The sequence below is a fragment of the Sander lucioperca genome, chromosome 8 (assembly GCF_008315115.2).
Source record: "Sander lucioperca isolate FBNREF2018 chromosome 8, SLUC_FBN_1.2, whole genome shotgun sequence".
Lineage (NCBI taxonomy): Eukaryota > Metazoa > Chordata > Actinopteri > Perciformes > Percidae > Sander > Sander lucioperca.
Window position 1 is genome coordinate 32,461,287 of NC_050180.1, and position 20,082 is coordinate 32,481,368.

A 20,082-nucleotide genomic window follows, 5' to 3' on the forward strand; every position below is an offset into this window, starting at 1 on the left:
AACTGACCTGAAATCATGGATTCGCAGGATTAGCTGAGTATGAGGATCTGAATAAACATTTTAGTGTGAATCTAAATGACCAGTTGGTAAGTTGTTTTGTCAGAGCCATTGTGTTTTTCCTGCTTTGACAAGTCAAAATATCTGCTGTGAAAAAGTCTGTCATAACAATACTAAAAGAAGTAAAATAATCCCTACCATGAAACCACTGATTGAAAACTAATTTACGCATACCATCCTTTGTAAGCTGTTCCAAATGTGAGCAAAATATGCTGAGTCACTCTAAATACTTTATTGGTAAATCAACACACACAAAGTGGCATTAGCTTGATGTGTTTAGTGACTATGGTTTTTTGTCCTACTGGCATTAAAATAAACAAACACAGATATAACTGTGATGTGTCTTGGCATCCAGATGCTTTAGGATAAGAGTTCAAATTAAAGGGATTAGAAATTAACAGACGCTGTTTACTAAAATATCAGCCTGTCATATTTGTCAGCCTCACCTACCGCTTACTGTGGTTTAGGTGCATTTCCGGGCATTGCATATTTAACAATGACCATGGGGAGTAAATGTAATAAAATAGACCTTTAGCCATTTGAAATGCGTTATCCCTATTCTTAAGACATCCACGGTCTGAACTTGTGCCACATTCAAACAAAGCATGACAAATCCATTCAGACAGACTCATTTTTTCTTGTCACCCTATTCCTCTCCAGTCTGAGAAATATATAAACTGCAGCTCAGTTCTTCTCGCTCCTCTCTCCTGCCTTGTGTCTTCCACCTATTTCCCCTCCCTTTTGTTCTGGATCATGATGGCACAAATGAAATTAACAGCAATCGCAGAGCTGCTTATTCATCAGCTTCCAGATCATTTAAATAATAATACCCTGTTACAGCGCGTATAAAGTATAAAAGCCGCCTGGCAGCCACAGGTTGTTGGACAGATTCCCACAAACACAGATCATCAAACATGGGCAAGGTATGTAGAGAGTAGACCAGAAAACAAGCACTTTTCAGTTCAGGAGGCACTCGATGTAAACAAGTGGAAGAAATATATAGCAGGACATGAAGCCATCTAAGCTTACAAAGATACATTTTTAAATAGACAAATCAGTTCGTACTGTTTTTTCTTTTTCTTTTCTACAGATTATCTTCTACGAGGAGAGGAACTTCCAGGGTCGTTCCTATGAGTGCATGAGTGACTGCTCTGACATGTCCTCCTACCTGAGCAGGTGCCACTCCTGCAGAGTGGAGAGCGGCTGCTTCATGGTCTACGAGCGCCCAAACTACATGGGAAACCAGTACTTCCTGAGGAGAGGAGAGTACTCCGACTATGTGTCTTTTGGCATGAGTGACTCAATCCGATCCTGCCGTTTAATTCCTCAGGTATGCAAGGATTTTGAAAGGATAAATATTAATAGAAACGAGTCATCTTTAATGGAGAGGAGGAAAAGTTATGACCAAAAACGTCATTAAAAAAACGTATCCAGGCACTCAAGGTTGGTTACAAAAAAAAAAAGGCCCTTAATTCATTTGGCAAGACATTTAAAAGTACATCAAAGCATGTCGGCTTGAGCCATCCGAGGCTTCTGAGTGCCTGAATATAGTTTTATGACATTTTTTGTCATAACTCCTCTCCGTCAATTGCTATTTTTATTTATTTTCCTGCTGTGCTACTAAAATGTGTGCTTGAAAGTAAATTGTTCCAAAAACAGCATGGCATTTTAAACACATTTTACACTGACAGCAGGAAAGTTGCAATCTAAATTCTTCCTAGGTTGACGTCCTCCTTTTTGTATTCATCAACAGCACAGAGGTCAGTTCAGGATGAAGATCTACGAGAGAGAGAACTTCCAGGGCCAGAGTCACGAGATGATGGAGGACTGCGCCAACATCATGGACCGTTACCGTATGAACGACTGCCAGTCCTGCAACGTGATGGACGGCCACTGGCTGATGTACGAGCAGCCCAACTACAGAGGCAGGATGATGTACATGAGGCCCGGAGAGTACAAGAGCATTAGAGATGTGGGATTCAGCGGCATGAAGCTTAGCTCTGTCAGGCGTATAATGGATTCCTGTTGAAGCAGAGAAAAAGAAATCTGTTGAATAAAATGAGAGGAATCAAACGTCACCTTGTAATTGTGTTGTCTTGTGTCAAAGAGAAGATGGGCTTTTTTGTGTCTGCGAGTTAAATCTGCATAACTGATCTTTAAATTGAGCAAGTGCATCATACTCATCTAGCTTAATCACACAATGCATGGCCTTATTACCATTTTAATCTACAAATTTAACTTAACAAATTATACACCTGCTAAATAACATGGCATGGAGGTATAGATATATAAATACAGGAAAGATACAAACTGTAGTTTAGGGATGCAAGGATGCATCGTGAATCGGTTAAAAATCTATATAAATGTGTTAAGACTACAACTGGTTTGTTTTAAATGCAATTAGGCTAAAGGAACATTTATGCACTGTGTCTGGGAGTGTGACAAAATTAAAACATTCTGGAGGGAGGTGATCAATAAAAACATGTTGCTCTTGTCTCTGAATATTCCACTTGACCCTAAAATGATTTTGCTGCCCCTGTATCCAACAAATCGGAATCTGAAACCCCAAGGATACTGTATAAATGTATTGATTTTGCTATACTACAGGCAAAAAGGACTATAGCTCTCATCTCGAAGAAAATGGAGGCACCTACAATTGGTGCCTGGATCAAGAATATGGCGCAATGTATGTCCATGGAGAGATTAACATTTATATTGAGAGGCAAATTGGGGGTCACAGTTGTAAAATAAGAAGACATATGAGTTAGTTAGCTACTGTGATACTGTCATATAATTTGCTTTTTGATTGTTGTAATATGGCAGAGGTTGAGAGAGAAATTGTGTTGTGGGTTGGGATGGGGGACAGTGTTTTAAATTGTAACTGCATTGAAAAATTAATAAAAACATTGTTAAAAAAAAAAAATGATTACAACTGCTTTGTCACAACTCGGTTCAGGCTTGGACCCAAATTGCAGAAAGGCAAGGAGGAGGGAGCAACAGTTTGTATGAATAATTTAATGAAACACAAAGAGAATGTACAATCCACATAAACTGAGGAATAATCCAAACCAAGGAAAAGCCCGGAAGCACAGAGAAATCCAGAAATACAGCTAGCACAGGCAACAGACACAGAAAGCAAACTAACAGACTTAGGCTATGTTTAGACAGAAACGATCTGAAGAGAAAACGCAAAAGTGGCGTTGCGTTCTCACTTTTTATTCCGCGTTTAGACGAGAGTTTTGGGGGGGAAATCTGCGTGCATATGGTGACGCAAAAGTGTGTGAAATTCGATGTAGTATGCATGCCAGGCGGCTAGGTGGCACTGCCATGCAACACCACCAAGGCCGCGCGCCTATGTAGAACCTTCGTTCTACTTCTCTCTTTAGTAGCGCAAAACCAAAACATGTCGAAGCGAACAGCAAAAGCTTGTCTGGAAAGACGAGGAGGTGGAATTGCATGTTTGTCTGATGATGACCGGCACAGTCGACCGTGATAAGCCACAGCACAGCACCCACGGGAGCACTACCAATATCCTGAGCCTCGCAGCCCTTCAGCCGCTGCTTGAGAGCGAGAGGCAGCGGGCAGAGGAGGGTGAAGCAGACCCTCCTCTGCCCGCTGGCCGCTGTCACTCGCTCCATAGACAGTTAAAGAAAGACTCACTCTCTCTTTTTCTCTTCATCCGCAACGTTGTAGCCTACTCTGGCTCAAATGAATAGCCTACATATGGTCATCGAACTATAACAACCTTATCTACATTGTCGAAAATTTTTAAATATTGAGCCATTACATTGAACATCTTTTAGATAACAGGAGCCTATAATTTCTGTAGCCTACTCCGTAACAACAGACTACCTGGACGCCTTTTTCTTGTCTCTCTCCACACCGCTGTCTTCAGACTTTTGCGTTTTCACCCTTTAGACCAGGGGTGGCGAACCTGTGGCTCTTGAGCCATATGCGGCTCTTTGCCTGCTCCTTTGAGGCTCTTACTGTGTGGCTGGGGACTGTGTTATTGGTGGATTTATTTTTATTTTTTTTTTACTTTTTGAAACATTTCAGATAAGTACAATTGCCACTTGCCAATACATTTGCCAATTATTTTAAAATAAAAAATAATGCAGCAGAGTTTTGAGGACAAATTCTGCAACCCGAGGAAAAAAAAGCTGCCACAGATCACCTTCCTCATTAACCCTTTCACTGCTGAATCAGATTGTTTGAAAGCCCCTCTAGTGACAAACGAGTGAAAGAGTCAACCGAGTTCTAGCAAGACCTGAAAAGGATTGTGGATAACAAAGACTGTCAGATTTCCCACTGAGTCAGTCTAAGTAAGAAAACAAAACTATGAAAACTGCTATGTATTATGACTGTCATCAGATCTGGAAGTCACTGTTGCTGTTGTAGTGTGGACGTGCATGTGTTGTGTGGCTTTTTGCTATGGTGCGGGTTTTTTTGTGGCTCTTTATGCTGAACTGGTTGGCCACCCCTGCTTTAGACGGTAACGTGACAGTGGAGCGTTTTTAAGATTTACACTCTGGAGGGTGGTTTCACTTTTTTAAGCCCCAAAAATGCCATCACCGTATAAACGAAAGGCACACCCGATAAAATATTTTTTCGTTTTCACCCGTGAGTGTCATCGTGTAAACAGGGCCTAAATACACAAGGTAACGAGAGTAGTAACGAGGGACAGGTGACATGAGGGCTGAGGAACAGGTGAAACACATCAGGGTGGGGCAGACAATCACAAAGGCGGGAAAACACACAAGGCAGGAAGTAAAACAAGACATGACACAGGAGAAACAGAGAGACTACAAAATAAAACAGGAAACTGAAGCATGAAACATATACAAGATAGAAACTAGAAAAAAACGACACAGAGAACACAGAAAGAACATGGGTAAAACATAACCAAGAGCAAATAAGGGAAACATTACCCCACAGGGAATGAATGACAACATAAAACAGGAAACTAAATGACATGATAGTGGGAACAATACAACAAGGAGTGATAACACAAAGACAGGCTGACAATGGTGAGACAAGCAGGTAAGTACTACTGTAGTCTCGCTTTACCAGACCTTCCTCCAAAGCATGCTGAAGGAGGGTCTGGCTACTCCACATAACATTCAGGGATGGGAGGAAAACGTGGTCTGGTTAATGGCATTTTTTTTTAAATATGGAAATCAACTCTTTAAGTGGAATATTAATTAATGAAATAAGTGACTACCTACCAATCTTTGTACTCATAACTGTAATTTTATTGGGAAAAAGGAGTTCAATGAGACTATATTCAGGAGATTAAGGACTGAAGAAAAATATTTCTGCATTTAGAAAGGAGTTAATAAAGTATAATTGGAAGAAAGTAAAGAAGGAAGCTGACCTTAACAATGCATATGAACTATTCTTAGACATATTTACAACTTTATATAATAAAAACTGTCCAATAAAACAATACTGTAATAAATGGAAATATTCAGAAACACCCTGGATGTCCAAAGGAATTCAAAATGCCTGTGTAAAAAAAAAGAATATCCTTTATAGGAATTTCATAAAATATAGAACGAACGAATCTGAGTTAAAATATAAGCAATATAAAAACAAATGAACTACCATAATGAGGGTATGTAAGAAGGATTATTATAATAAATTACTAGAAAATAACAAAGATAATGTTAAAGGAACATGGAATACAATAAACACCATTATTACAAAAGGACTAAATTTAATTATCCGGAAAACTTTAATGAGAATGACAAGACGTGGTCAAATATGAATGAAGTGGTTGACAGATTCAACAATTACTTTGTTAATGTGGGTCCTAATCTGGCCAAAGACATAAATGACACAGGGACGAATTACTCTGTGATGGACCATGTGGATAATAACCCATATTGATTGCTTTTGGGAACTGTAGAAGGCAGGGAAATTATAGATATTGTAAATACATGTAATAATAAAACTTCCAAAGATTGTGATGACATTGATATGTCTCTAGTAAAAAAAGTAATAGATGGGATAGTTGACCCACTATCATATATATATATATATATATATATATATATATATATATATATATATATATATATATATATATACATGTAACTGCTTTCTAAACTGAAGTCACGCTGCTCTGATCTGCAAAGATGTTACTAAGCTAAGAAACTCTTGAAAGGGGACAACAATTTTACACATAAAGTTCAGCAGCCTGTTGCACCGGCTGTGTGTACGTTCAAAGGTAGCCTATTTATAACGTTACTAATATTTATGAATTACTAAAATATAAGCGGTTGCAGCATGGAGATAAGTTACAGCATAACTCTGTAAGAAGTAACACATAAATAGTTACACATGCCCCTAAGGTAGGTGTAAATCATTAAAAAAAACTTTATTTGTCTTTGAGGGCAAATTAAAAGGCACGAAGAGTAGCACATAAAGGGGAACATGCCCTTAAGCTAGGTGTAAATTCTAAAATCATTAACCCTCTGTTACACATAGACCCATTTTTTTTTTTTTTTTGAGGGGGACAGGGGGAGATAGCAGGACAACAGTATATGCCACATAAGAGTAGTATACATCATCTGAATGCTGGGAACGTTAAGATTATTTTAAGATGAAAGCTCAGCACGGTGTGTCAAGTTATTTTAGTCATGAATCTGTAATAAACATGTTTTGGTTAGGCGCCTATTCAAATTTTTTAAGTTTACAGTGCATCAGGGCTTAGAACATGCATGCAATTTTGCAATTTAATGTGCCTTGTCTTGTGATTAGCTCCAAGTGTGTTTTGTCGGTTTGTTTGCCGTGATTACCTGTGTTGCTCCTAGTGTTCAGTCCTGGTTTTCCAGTTTGTTCCTCTGTTTAAAGAATAAATAGTTTGCCAGTCACTTCCTGTATCCTGCGTCTTGCTGTCCTGCCTGCTTTTGGTTCCAAACCTGCACCAACTGTGACATACATTATATTATTGGATCATTATAACTGATGTATTGATGTGTAGCATTTTACTGTTGTAACTGGTTGAAGTGGAGGTAATTAACTATTTTATACACTTTTGGATTGTTTTCATCTATAAAAATGTATCATACTTTATGGTAAAAGTACAATATTACATCAATCTGAAATGTAATGGAGTAGAAGTCTAAAGTAATAATAATAATAAATACTAATTCAACTTTATTTATGTTGCACCTTTCATACAGGGAGGGTAGCTCAAAGTACTTCACAGTATAGTGAAAAAACAAGAGAATAAATTAAAACAAGTGTAAATATGTGGCCGGGTTAGCTCAGTTGGTAGAGTAGGCGCACATATATAGAGGTTTGCTCCTCATTGTCATCTCCCCTCTCTTTCCCCTTTAATGTCTTCATTTGTCCTTTGAAAATAAAGGCCTTAAAAAATATTGAAATTATTGAAATACTCCACGTAAGTGCCTCAAGTTTGTCTTTAACTGCACTATGGCCATCACAGATGGCAAAAAGGGACCCAGCTGATACATTTCCTGCTGTCACCCACCTGTGCCCCGTAGGAGTGCCCCTTCAGTTGGCATCACACCAGATGCATACAGTCTAGAATAATAACCATTTACAAACCGATTTAACAAACATCATAGCCCTGTATGCTACGCTGCTGAGTAAGATATTCAAAACAATGGCTCCATAGATCATTTTGCTATCATGGTGGGTATAAAAGTGACACAGTTGGGATGGGCAAAGTACCAGTGCAATCAGGGATAGGACCGACCACCAAAATGGGCAAAGTAAGAGAGCATTCTTATGTTGTAATATAGCTTGATAATAATTTGAACATGTCAAAGTATGTGCCACTGAAAAATGTTTTTTAAAATGTGCTGTTTTATTGCCAGATCATCTTCTATGAGGACAAGAACTTCCAGGGTCGCTCCTATGAGACCAGCAGCGACTGTGCCGAGCTGACCTCCTACCTGAGCCGCTGCAACTCCTGCAGGGTGGAGAGCGGCTGCTTCATGGTCTACGAACGTCCAAACTTCATGGGCCACCAGATGCTGGCGAGGAGGGGAGAGTACCCCGACAACCAGCGCCTGATGGGTATGACCATGAGTGACTGCATCCGTTCCAGCCGCATGATCCCCACGGTAGGAAGCGCTGTGTTGACTCATCCGGTTGAAGGCAGAAACAGAAGGCGTAAATAAAAACTCTCCAACACAGCACAGAAGAAACCATTTTTTTTTTTTTATAATTAAGTGATCTTCTGTCTCTTCACGTCTCATTTTACAGCACAGAGGTCCATTTAGGATGAGGATCTACGAGAGGGAGAACTTCAGAGGCCAGATGAATGAGCTGACGGATGACTGCGACAACATCCAGGATCGTTTCCGCATGTCCGACTGCCAGTCTGCCCACGTGATGGACGGCCACTGGCTGATGTATGAGCAGCCCCAATACAGAGGCAGGATGCTGTACCTGAGGCCCGGAGAGTACAGGAGCATGAGAGACATGGGAATGGGTCCCATGGACATGAGGATCGGATCCATGCGACGTATCATGGACTCCTGTTAAAGAACAGAACAGACTCGAGACTTGAAAATGTAATTAACAAATATTAAAAAAGAAGTTATCAATTTATCGAGTTTCAAAACGCCGGGCAGAAATTTTGGGCACAGATTAGACATCAAAGAAAGAAACTGCATGAATTATCAGCACCCAACTTTCCAGTATGTCAAAGGACAAATTGAGCTGTAGTGAATGCTGCTACTTTAATAACTGTATCTCATAGCCAAGTCAAGACTTCTTCTTCTTCTATGAAATGTGTTATGTCATATTTGATGCACGTGACATTAAAAATGAATATCAAAAGGATGAAAAAAAGGTTGCTGTGAGATTTTCTACGTTTCTTAAAAGACTATAACTGCTTAAAATGTTAAAATGAGAGCAAAAACTGTTTCAACATACAAATGGCCATTTGAATATTGTTTTAAGACAGACTCATAAAACTGTGAACCTATCCTTTAATGGAACAGATTTATCAATAATGTTACTTACTTACCTGTGTTTTTCCAGTTAAGACCAGTCACCATGTCTAGTGTAAATTAGAGCTATAATCGGGTCCAAAAAATCAGGTCCGTCCTTACATGAAGTTTCTCTCCAAGCCCAAACCACGGCAGCAGTTTTGGGCCCGAGCCAGGGCTGGACTGGCCATCTGGCATACCGGGCATTTTCCCAGTGGGCCGACGCACTTTTGGGCTGAATTGCCAATATAATAGGCTTTATTTATTTATTTATTTTTATTTATTTATTTTGGCCGAGCCAGCCCATAAAGAACTGACCCAATCAAATCCAGGAAGCCCCTTCCCCACTCCCGACCCTGAGACATGAGCTGTAATAGTTATGCTTATGCTGGAAGTTTAGCATCCACGTTAAAATGGACAAACGACCACCAAAGCGCAAGAGAGGTGCCGAGAAATTACAGGGAGAAAAAGATTAAGAATATACAGGCGGATGCCTCAAAATGTGCCAACATTTCTGACATGTTTGGGGCTGCAGTAGGTGCTTCAACATCAGCATTACCTGAAGTAGAGGTGGCAGGCTATACAGACAAGCAGAAACAACATCATGACAGGGAAGAAGCCGAGAGTGACCATGACAGGGCCATGGGAGCGAGTGAGGAAAAGATGAAGAGAGAGTAGTTGACGACGTGGTAAGGAGTAGGCAAATTAACAGGGACTCTCAGGAAGGGACGGAGGATGTTTGTGTGTGTGTGTGTGTGTGTGTGTGTGCTTGTTTTACTATATTCGTGGGGTCCAAAAACCAGGAATACAGTATACTTGTGTGGTACGGACAGCTTTGTGGGGCCCAAAATGCTGGACCCCACAAGTTTAAAGGGCTGTTTGAGGGTTAAGACTTGGTTTTAGGATTAGGGTTAGAATTAGGTTATGGTTAGGGTGAGGGTAAGGGTTAAGGTTAGGCATTTAGTTGTGATGGTTAAGGTTAGGGTAAGGGGCTAGGGAATGCATTATGTCAATGACGGGTCCCCACAAAGATAGTGAAACAAACTTTTGTGTGTGTGTGTGTGTGTGTGTGTGTGTGTGTGTGTGTGTGTGTGTGTGTGTGTGTGTGTGTGTGTGTGCCTCACGTCATAACAACAACCAGTTTGGCTGTAACATTAAAGTTAATGGCTGTCAGGTAACCTAAATGTTTAAGCTTACATTGAAAATGCTAGCGGTTGGCCTGTTGGGTAGCTGAAAAGTCTGTGTGATCTATAAAATCAGTGTTGATACAAGCATCAGTGTTCCTTGAATTGCTTAAATAGCTAATGTTATTCAGTAGCATTGCAAAGCCAAAGTGCTCTTTTCCAGGGCATCTACTACTCTCAGCTTTATTGTAGCTTTTGGGAAGGGTTATGGTTATGGTTATTGTATTTAGCAGACACTTTTGTCCAAAGTGACAAAATATGAATCTTACAATAGTTAAAATTAACAGTAAACTGTTTTTAAAAGTTGCTAAGCCAATATTAAGTAAAATTGTAATAATAACAATAATGGCAATACAACATCAAATAAAAAATAAAAAAATACCATAAATACACAAATAACTCTAAGAATTAATTAATTATTTAAGTGTAAGATCAACAGATAAGTCTTGAGACCCCTCTTGAAGTATCCAAAACTATCACATGAACGCAGAACATTAGGCAACTCATATAGAATGCACGCATATTTTAAGAGGACTGTCTGTAGTGAATGTATCTGACCAATCACGGTGGGTGTGGGCTGCCTGGGCCAAAAATGCCAGGGCTGATTTTTTATCCCAGTCCATCCCTGGCCCGAGCCCCGATTAAAAACGCAAATTTTGACAGTTTTTTTTAAATCTATGTAAAGTGAATAGATATCCAGATGATGGCAGTCACACACAGCGGTGCACAGCCCCATACATTATTCATGACATTACACAGACTAAAAACACTGGGAAATTTGTGCTAACCTGACCCAATTCAAGCCCGGGAGATTTTGGGAAGTTGCAGCCTGGCCAAATCGGTTTCGGGCAGAATCAAAGCTCTGCTGTGAATAAGGCCTATTGTCAGACCAACGCAATTCAGCTGGTGGCCTTTGTCGTCATACCAAACATATTGAATTCAAAATACCTTAACTGGCTTTTCTTATTGAAATGAGTTCACCATCTCCACACACGCATTTCAATATCCCTACATACAAAACCTTTCATTTGTTGATGCAATGATACACAATATGCAGAATAAACAAAAAAACAGAGGTAGACTGTATAAGTATTATATAGTAATGGTGTCGTATTATATAAATGCATACTTTACAACAGAGTGCAATAGAAGAAATGACATAAAATAAATAAATAGTCTATGAATACAGCACTGAGGAGGGAGTCTGTGCAGCTCTTAGTATTGGGTGTTTTATAAAGCCAATAATAGTTCACTGTCACACTTGTGTTGAGGAACGAAATTCATTTAATATGACTAAAGGGAGTTGTTTGAATTAATGTAATTTTTTTTAAAACAAGTAAAAAAAAGTTAAGCAATCACATTTTTTCACTAAGCTTTGTTGTAACACTGAAAGGGGCACATTTAGAGTAGGCACGACAATACATGGTTGCAGTTATCTATGAGGATCTGAATAAAAAATAATAAAAAGGGGGGTGCAGACTCCCACAATATAATACAATTTGGCAACCCCTCACATAGAAGATCCTGACCTGTAGCCTATACTTATACACTGCTTAATTATATTTAATGAGGTAATGAGTGACCGAAGGGTAGGGGACAGGGAAACAGAAGAGGTTTAGGAAGACTAGCAAGGAAGATAAAGGTCAGAAATCAATGTTTCTGGGCGCCTGGGTAGCTCACCTGAGAGCAGGCGCCCATATATAGAGGTTTACTCCTCGACGCAGCGGCTGCAGGTTCAACTCCGCCCTGCGGCCCTTTGCTGCATGTCATTCCCCTCTCTCTCCCCTTTCATGTATTCATCTGTCCTATATAAATAAAGGCCTCAAATGCCCAAATAATAATCTTAAAAAAAGAAAAATGAAATCAATGATCCTGCACTGCTTTATCGGAGTTTATGTTCTTATTCTCAAATTTATTTTATGTCTCTTTTATTTAGTATATACATATTATTTTTTTATATTCTTTATTTAGAATTTTCTTTCCTTTCTCTTTTTAATTTCTCATTTTTGATATTTCAATCTCAAAATACAACCTTACTATCAAACTACACATCTGCTTTATATCTGTGACTGTACATGAACATAATGACCAGTGACACAACAATATTGTAAAGTATAATTTTCTTTGGTTCAGTCCTTTTACTTTTATCGATGACATGAATGAATAAAATAAATCCAACAAGAGGGCAAAGATCAAGTTAGGTAACAATTTTTTTATTTCATATAATTCTAATTTTTTTTTCTCTCTCTATTCATCTGTCCTTATGATGCTGCAACACCTGAATGTCCCCTCTAGGATCAATAAAGGCTCGTCTTATCTTATTTCCATCACAGTTTCACAGTAAACAGCCCAACATCTGTCAATCCACCTCACCCACCAGCATCCAAAATTGATTTAGGATCTTGAATCTGAGTCTGTTAATAGTGTAATGATGTGCAGTCAAAGAAGAGTGTACTAAATGATCACAACTGTAAAAGTTCTGTCTCTATAAACTGTAACTTTGGTGTAGTTATCATATATTAAGTAAGCCACTAGAAGGTAATAGGTCAGTATCCCTACAGTAATGTTTAAGAGACAACAAAGTAGATTAAACTCTAAATGTATAACACATCATATATAAATCAATATAGCCACTGTTGGAGTTATATCATCATTAGTCAGATAATTATATAACATTTCATTTGCTGTAGTTTATTTGCAAAAACAGATAAAAGCCCATTTTTCACAAGACTTAGAATAAGAATAAAAATTGATTTTGCAAATGAACCCTCCTTTTTTTTTGTCTGATATTTTTATATAAATTGATATTGAATTATATTTGTAAGAAAACATTTCTAATCATTTAGTAAGTGAAATAGTACACTGTGAACGATAGGGATTATATTACAGTTGGAAGCTTCTCTTTATGTTAGACAATACTGCATGTGTACAGTACATGCATTTCCACCAGAGTGGTATAGTGCTGGATAATAACCCTTTAGCGCCCTGACTGTTCAGTAGGCTTCTATTGCATGTTGCTGGATCAGGGATTTGCACAATAGAAGCCCTACATACTTTTTTCAAATTGAGCAAGTATAAAAGTAACAGTTACCACTGACAGGAATACACAGCAGCCACAGCTCAGTCCTGACGACCAACCAAATAAAATCATGACCATGGGCAAGGTAGGTACTGGGAAGGATCCATCCATAAAAAAATCCATTTCATTCTCAAATTTAAAAAGCTCTTAATTAATTGTCATTGGACAGTGATTAAATAGCTTTTCGGATCTCACTGGAAATGTGCTTTCAGATCATCTTCTACGAGGACAGGAACTTCCAGGGTCGCCACTATGAGACCAGCAGCGACTGCCCTGAGCTGACCTCCTACCTGAGCAGGTGCCACTCCTGCAGGGTGGAGAGCGGCTGCTTCATGGTCTACGACCGCCCCAACTACATGGGAAACCAGTACTTCATGAGGAGGGGAGAGTACGCTGACTACATGAGCATGATGGGAATGTCAGACTGCATCAGGTCTTGCCGTACAATCCCCATGGTACAGTAGGATATTTATTCTCTAGATAATATTTCCTTCAGATATCTTTGAATGTTTTTCTGATCTTTTTCTTTCCTCAAATATTTTCTCTACAGCATAGAGGATCCTACAAGATGAGGATCTACGAGAGGGAGAACTTCGGTGGTCAGATGCATGAGCTGAGCGACGACTGCGATAACATCCAGGACCGTTACCGTATGTCCGACTGCATGTCCTGTAATGTGACGGACGGCCACTGGCTGATGTACGAGCAGCCCCACTACAGAGGCAAGCAGATGTACCTGAGGCCTGGAGAGTACAGGAGCTTCAGGGACATGGGCATGAGCGGCATGAGGTTCATGAGCATGAGGCGTATCACTGATTCCTGCAACTAAATGTTTTACTAAATTCCACTAAATAAAATCTTTCCACTCTGCTATTTTGACTTTTTGTTTCACTGGTTGTTTTGGGGCCTGGGCATTACAGGAGGGGATGTCAATGAGGATGAGATGGGCATCAGTGGGTGTAAATGATCATGAGGCACATCCCTATATGTGGTTCAACTTTCATGCATGTAAGAACTGCATAATAATAAAAATAAAATATTATTTGTACAATTATTTTCAAGAGTCTTGTTATTCGTTTATGTTAAATGCTGAACATTTGCAGTTTGATGGTATTTAATTCAAATGTATTTGGTTCTATTTGGTTTTACAACATAATTCAAATTTAGATGATTGTTTCGGCTGCAAAGTGAACATCTTCCAGAAAATGTAGAGGCAAGTGCTTAATCAGTTCTAGGTAGGTAGGCAGGTAATTACAATTATGATTTGTGGTTTGATTACAATGTTTACGTTTCTTTATCAAGTTAATAGGATCACATCCTTTTCTACTGTCTATATTTATATCTGCTATAACTGCTTCAAAAAAATGGTAGAGATCAGTTTTGCTTTATATAATTTGACAAGAAGTTTGAATCAATTTTTCAGAAGCTGGGTGTTCGACAAAGTTCATAGTGTAATGTCAGATTACTGTGGGCAGTCATACTCAGCATTTGAAAACAGTTCTATCTTCTGTGGAGTTATGTTCGTTTAAATATAACAAAAAATATATATATTTAATAAAAATATATGGATAATAGGGGACAGCTTGGTCCGAAGTGGGGAGGGGAGAGCCAAGGACACTTCTGCCTGGATGCCAGAGTCCACAGGTTCAAGATTAAGATCAAGATCAACGACATGGGGAAGATCAAGGATGTGGAGCTCATCGCGACATTGAAGCAGGACCGGGAGTATCTCCACCAGAAGTTCCCGGGGATGCAGATCATCTTGTCCTCCATCGCCGAGGGCTGCTTAGCCAGTATATTAAACAGTATATTTGAGACACTTAAAAGCCACTATCAGAAAGGCTCTATCTCAACATTCCTAGAGACATGGAACCCTTTCCTACAACTCGTTGACTCCCTCAGCTTATCTCCTGACTCGGAGGACTGAGCTCCTTCTGGACCGCTCCATTTGACGCCGGCTTTATTTTTTGTATGTTGCATGCCCTTTTTTGTGTGTGTTTGTCAGTGTGTGTGTCCCCGTCTGTTTTGGACCTGAACTGGGTTGGTTTGTGGGTGGGTATGGGACTTGTAGGGAAATTACACACTGTTTTCACTATACCTTGTTCACCACGACAACTGTGCTATGTGTCACCTGCTGTAACATTTTTAACTTAAATAAATAAAGTTGGGGGAAAAAGCCACTATCAGGGGCAGTAATGCAAACATGGGCAGTAATAAAGAGAGAGAACAGCCACTCTAGTCACAAAGTTGTAACAATCTCTAAGGTTGTCTTTCCTTGAATAAATTCCTTACTTTGTAAGCCTTTTTTAAAGTTTCTTTTAGTTCCTCTTCCCCCACAATTTCTTTTTGGTTGCTGTTCTCCAAAGTGTAACTGTTGATCTCTCTGCAAAAAACTTTTTCACACATTCACAAATATGTGCATGCATTTTCTTTCACATGCACACAAAAGGTGATGTGAAATTTCAGGCTGTGAAATTATTTTTATTTAATTAATTACAAGCTAAAAATATGAATGCCCCCTATTTGCTACCATAGATGCTGAGGTGGAGGTGAGATTGATTAAATGATGCTTTCTGTAAGTAGTTAACTGCTAAGATGAGCTCCTCAGCCTCTGAACACCCACACAGGTGTTTTCAGTTAGTCACCTGCTTAGGTTGAAGGTGGGCCAGAGCTTTGATGAGAATTTATTAGGTCACAAATCTTCATCTGCCAATAAGAATGATAAATGGATCATTTGTCCTGTCCTAACAGGTGCAACAAAGCTAACAGGAGACTCAGGAAGATGCCAATCAATCAGTCTATACACCCATACAGTCCTGGAAAGAGGTCTAATCAACCAGAATAACTGAAAACGTGTGTGGGTGTTTGGAGCCATTTTCTGACATGATTGTAGTTTCACTCACTGTCATGAACAACAATAACTTGAGTAATGGTTATGTTTAGCTTTGCAAACTTTGACTTTGAGTCCTTGAAAAGCGCTATTCAAATTCAATTTATTATTATTATTATTATTATTCAAATAAATCACAGGCAGAAAATAATAACGCTAGTGTGAGTCAGAGGTCCATTATGTGTTAAACTAAACACTACGGAAGTTGCAGTCCTGTAATAAAGTCTGTCTGTGTATAGGACTTGTGCCGATGAATCTATTTTGGGCATTGTGTGGAGGGGTAAAGAAAGTGTCACTATTCATGTGGTTATATTAAATTTTATTAATGACAGTTTCGTTCCAACAGAGTTTGTTCTCTCCTGAAAAGTGAAGTAACGTAACAAATGATTGTAACCCAAGCCGCAATCTTTTTTTAAACTCAACTAAGTAGTTTTTGTGCCTAAATGTAACCAAACTGTTCTGTTAGATATGAGCACGAAAAACGCTCCTGTGGGTCGTATTAGAGTGTAGGAATAAACAACCTATTTCATCGTATGGTTTGGAGGACTTGTTGTTCTATTTAATTCATTTATAATTTATACTTTTTATTGAATTGGCATCTCTCCAGCTACCAATCCACATTCCGTACTTTGGTTCCGTTTTTTTTTTTGTCATTATGTCAATGGCCTCTTGTTGTTGTAGAAGATGATGCTACAAAAAACTAAAGCTGCAGTTATTTTCTCCAAAGATACATGTAGCTAACCGTCTCTGTGAATTTACCTAGAGAATGGTGTTATGGGTAACCGTAGGCTCACAGAGGAGCCACTGCACACATCCCCCAAATCTCAACAATGCATTGTGCAGACGTGAAAGTCAACCAAGCTGATTGGTTTGTACGACTAGTCTCGCATTGCCAGACCTTCTTTCACAGCGCTGCGGAGGAGGGCCTGGCTAGTCCACACACCATTCTGGGATGGGAGAAAAATGTGCTCTGGTTAATGCCATTTCTTAAAACCAATCACAATCGTCATGGGCGACACTAAGCGCCAGATGGAGCCACGGTGCCGCTGCAAAATAGTCTCAGGAAGGAACTTGTTTTGGTGGAACATGTGTACATTCAAAAGTTGTTTAAGTCGTGCAACAGAAAAGTCAGATTTGACAGATAGTCTAGCTAGCTGTCTTGATTTACCCTGTAGAGATCTGAGGAGCAGTTAACCATAGTCCTCATAAATCCACCGGAGTTTAAAATTCCAACACAAAGAAAGCGGAAAGTAACGGACATCCGGCCAAAAAGAGGGAGATCAGGTGGAATTTTCTGCGGCACTGGAGCAATCCCGGAAGTGGAACGTCGTGGATATAGACCAGCACGACTCCTGTCTGGAGGCAGGTTCAAAACGGAGATAAAAACAAACAAACATACAGGCATTTCAAACTAGCTTAGGCTATAAATGATGTGATATGTGGCTTTCTCATATGCTATATGCTTGTCCCTATACAAATAAAATAAATAAATAAAAACAGCCACGCAAACATATGACCCCCCTACATGTTTGTTTACATGCAGCCCGGAGTAGCATAATTCCAGTTTATGATTTCCAGGATTTCATCTTTAAACAGAACACCCTAATGCAAAGAGTTCATTGGACGTGCATTCAGAACAATGAGTATGTCGAGAAAGTGTTGCAGCACATTTGAAGCTGTCTGCCTAAACTGGCTTTCATGTTCACTTCAAAAGGGTCATACTGGGTGCCTCAGAAATGTCATTTTCATCAACTTTACTGTAACTATAATTTTAGGAAACAATTTCATATTATGCTCTAGATTCCACAATAAATAAATAAATAATAACATTGAGAATATTTTTTCTATTTCTTTATTCAATATCATATCCTATGATATCTAATTGTCATAAACCCATAACCACAATCATGACACTCCATAACAATTTTCTTTCCCTTACATCAACTTAAGGGGAGTGTGTGGTTTTAGTTGATAGTTGATATTACATAGGGGCAACTATTAACATGCCTATTTCAGATGACAATAAAATGATGCGCTTACCCACAAATTCAATTCAGTTAAATCAAATGATGGCTGTTGTGATTTGGTTTAAAAAACACTTTTTCCCCTGAATATTTGGCTTTTGTTAAATGTAAGCTTATTGGCTCCTATTGTTTTAGGGGAATCAAAAAGTGAGATCAAGCTATAATTTAATTAATTGTGGCTTTTGACTAGCCTATTAATATAGAATCAGTAGTTGTACTGTGCCACTTCCAGCAACAATTTTAAACTGTATGCATAAGCAAACTCCGCAGCCATTTTTTGAAAGAATTGTGCTCTGTTCTTGTTAAAGGAAAATTCTGTTTAGAGGTTGTGACCCTGTTGGTATATTGGTAAGCAAATCAAAACTATAGGCTTCTATAGTAGGTTGCTGGGTCAGGACTTTGAACAATAGAGGGGCACACAGTCTTTGTCTCTGGCCAGGTATAAATGTAACTTGTTCAGACAGGCAGAGTATCAGTTCAAAAACAGTTCTCTGAGAGATCTGAGGAATCACCGCAATCAACATGGGCAAGGTAGGAAAAAAATAATAGTATTCAAAAATAAAAAATAAAAATAAAATCATTGTTAATTTTCCTACAAATATTTAGGGGATGTATGTAATTATGACTTTGTTAAAACCCTTCAATACTTTTTCAGGTCATCTTCTACGAGGACAGGAACTTCCAGGGTCGTTCCTATGAGTGCATGAGTGACTGCGCTGACATGTCCTCCTACCTGAGCAGGTGCCACTCCTGCAGGGTGGAGAGCGGCTGCTTCATGGTCTACGACCGTCCCAACTACATGGGAAACCAGTACTTCATGAAGAGGGGCGAGTACGCTGACTACATGAGCATGATGGGAATGAGCGGTGGTATCAGGTCTTGCCGTATGATCCCCATGGTAGGTATAAAACACACCCACTGTAAAAAGGTGACGTTTGAGTGATACCTTTTTAACTCTGGAAAAGCATGCATCATACTATGATTCTACTATGGGTGACAACTCCCATAAAACGTATTACTAAGACATTAATTTGTTTTTGTTTTCTCCAAAAAACAGCACAGAGGTCAGTTCAGGATGAAGATCTATGAGAGGGAGAACTTCGGTGGTCAGAGTTACGAGCTGATGGACGACTGTGACAACATCATGGACCGTTACCGTATGAACGACTGCCAGTCCTGCCACGTGATGGACGGCCACTGGCTGATGTACGAGCAGCCCCACTACAGAGGCAGGATGATGTACATGAGGCCCGGAGAGTACAGGAGCTTCAGGGACATGGGCATGAGTGGCATGAGGTGGATGAGCATGAGGCGTATCATGGACATGTGCTAATTGTACATTTTGACTTCAATAAATTATGCAACTTTCTAAACTCTGGTGTGACTGTATAATTAAATCAGTATAACCTTTCTAGAAATGATCACTGATTACAAATATTTGACCATTAAATTGAAAGATGATTGTTAATTTGGCATTTAAATCCTCCACCATAATATCCACCATATAGTTCATGTCAAACATTTGGCCCATCCCACATGTGACTACAAGGCGCTTTATAATAAACTTAAAAAATACCGCATAGATCTTTTGTTAAAGCTTTAGTGCATAACTTTTTTATAGTAATAAGGCTGCAAGCAACTGCATGGAGGAGGGGTGGGGGTGGTGCACGATCATGGAAGGCTTGTCTCATTTTAATGAAACAGTGGCATTGTCATTACTTAGAATTCCTCATCGGGGAGACAGAAACTACGCACTATAGCTTCAACATGTACAAAGCCAAAAGAAAGACATATAACACAATATACTGTATACACATAATTTCAGGTAACATTTGCTTACTGTATGTACAACATTTTAAAATAAATTGGACACGAAATA

At 39.1% G+C, this 20,082-nt stretch overlaps 3 protein-coding genes across 5 annotated transcripts; all 3 read left to right on the top strand.

Annotated features, from left to right (window-relative positions):
- Positions 1-890: 890 nt before the first annotated feature.
- On the top strand, positions 891-19,576 carry LOC116052370 (gamma-crystallin M3-like). Of its 2 annotated transcripts, XM_031303149.2 has the most exons (4): positions 891-980; positions 1,148-1,387; positions 1,811-2,001; positions 19,452-19,576. In XM_031303149.2, the coding sequence occupies exons 1-4, from the start codon at positions 972-974 to the stop codon at positions 19,534-19,536; spliced, it is 525 nt and encodes a 174-aa protein (XP_031159009.1). In that variant the 5' UTR covers positions 891-971; the 3' UTR covers positions 19,537-19,576. The 2 variants fall into 2 exon arrangements, with proteins under 2 accessions (XP_031159009.1, XP_031158922.1); XM_031303062.2 differs by lacking the exons at positions 891-980; positions 1,148-1,387; positions 1,811-2,001 and adding exons at positions 18,651-18,734; positions 18,859-19,101 and having other exon boundaries at positions 19,261-19,576.
- Positions 7,650-8,875, top strand: LOC116050674 (gamma-crystallin M3-like). Of its 2 annotated transcripts, none has more exons than XM_031300943.2 (3): positions 7,650-7,799; positions 7,905-8,153; positions 8,296-8,875. In XM_031300943.2, exons 1-3 carry the CDS (start codon positions 7,746-7,748, stop codon positions 8,575-8,577), a joined length of 585 nt encoding a protein of 194 aa, XP_031156803.1. In that variant the 5' UTR covers positions 7,650-7,745; the 3' UTR covers positions 8,578-8,875. The 2 variants fall into 2 exon arrangements, with proteins under 2 accessions (XP_031156803.1, XP_031156853.1); XM_031300993.1 differs by having other exon boundaries at positions 7,731-7,754.
- LOC116052076 (gamma-crystallin M3-like) lies at positions 13,132-14,162 on the top strand. Its single transcript, XM_031302608.2, has 3 exons — positions 13,132-13,374; positions 13,502-13,744; positions 13,840-14,162. Exons 1-3 carry the CDS (start codon positions 13,360-13,362, stop codon positions 14,116-14,118), a joined length of 537 nt encoding a protein of 178 aa, XP_031158468.1. The 5' UTR covers positions 13,132-13,359; the 3' UTR covers positions 14,119-14,162.
- Positions 19,577-20,082: the final 506 nt, after the last annotated feature.

What these genes read in the sequence shown, in the direction of transcription:
- LOC116052076 (XM_031302608.2), top strand. An exon ending in CTTGCCGTACAATCCCCATG is followed by an intron (nt 13,745 to 13,839) that starts GTACAGTAGGAT and finishes TTTTCTCTACAG; the next exon opens with CATAGAGGATCCTACAAGAT.
- LOC116050674 (XM_031300943.2), top strand. Translation starts at nt 7,746, where the DNA reads ATGGGCAAAGTACCAGTGCAATCAGGGATAGGACCGACCACCAAAATG. An exon ending in CGACCACCAAAATGGGCAAA is followed by an intron (nt 7,800 to 7,904) that starts GTAAGAGAGCAT and finishes TTTTATTGCCAG; the next exon opens with ATCATCTTCTATGAGGACAA. An exon ending in CCAGCCGCATGATCCCCACG is followed by an intron (nt 8,154 to 8,295) that starts GTAGGAAGCGCT and finishes CTCATTTTACAG; the next exon opens with CACAGAGGTCCATTTAGGAT.
- LOC116052370 (XM_031303062.2), top strand. An exon ending in CTTGCCGTATGATCCCCATG is followed by an intron (nt 19,102 to 19,260) that starts GTAGGTATAAAA and finishes TCCAAAAAACAG; the next exon opens with CACAGAGGTCAGTTCAGGAT.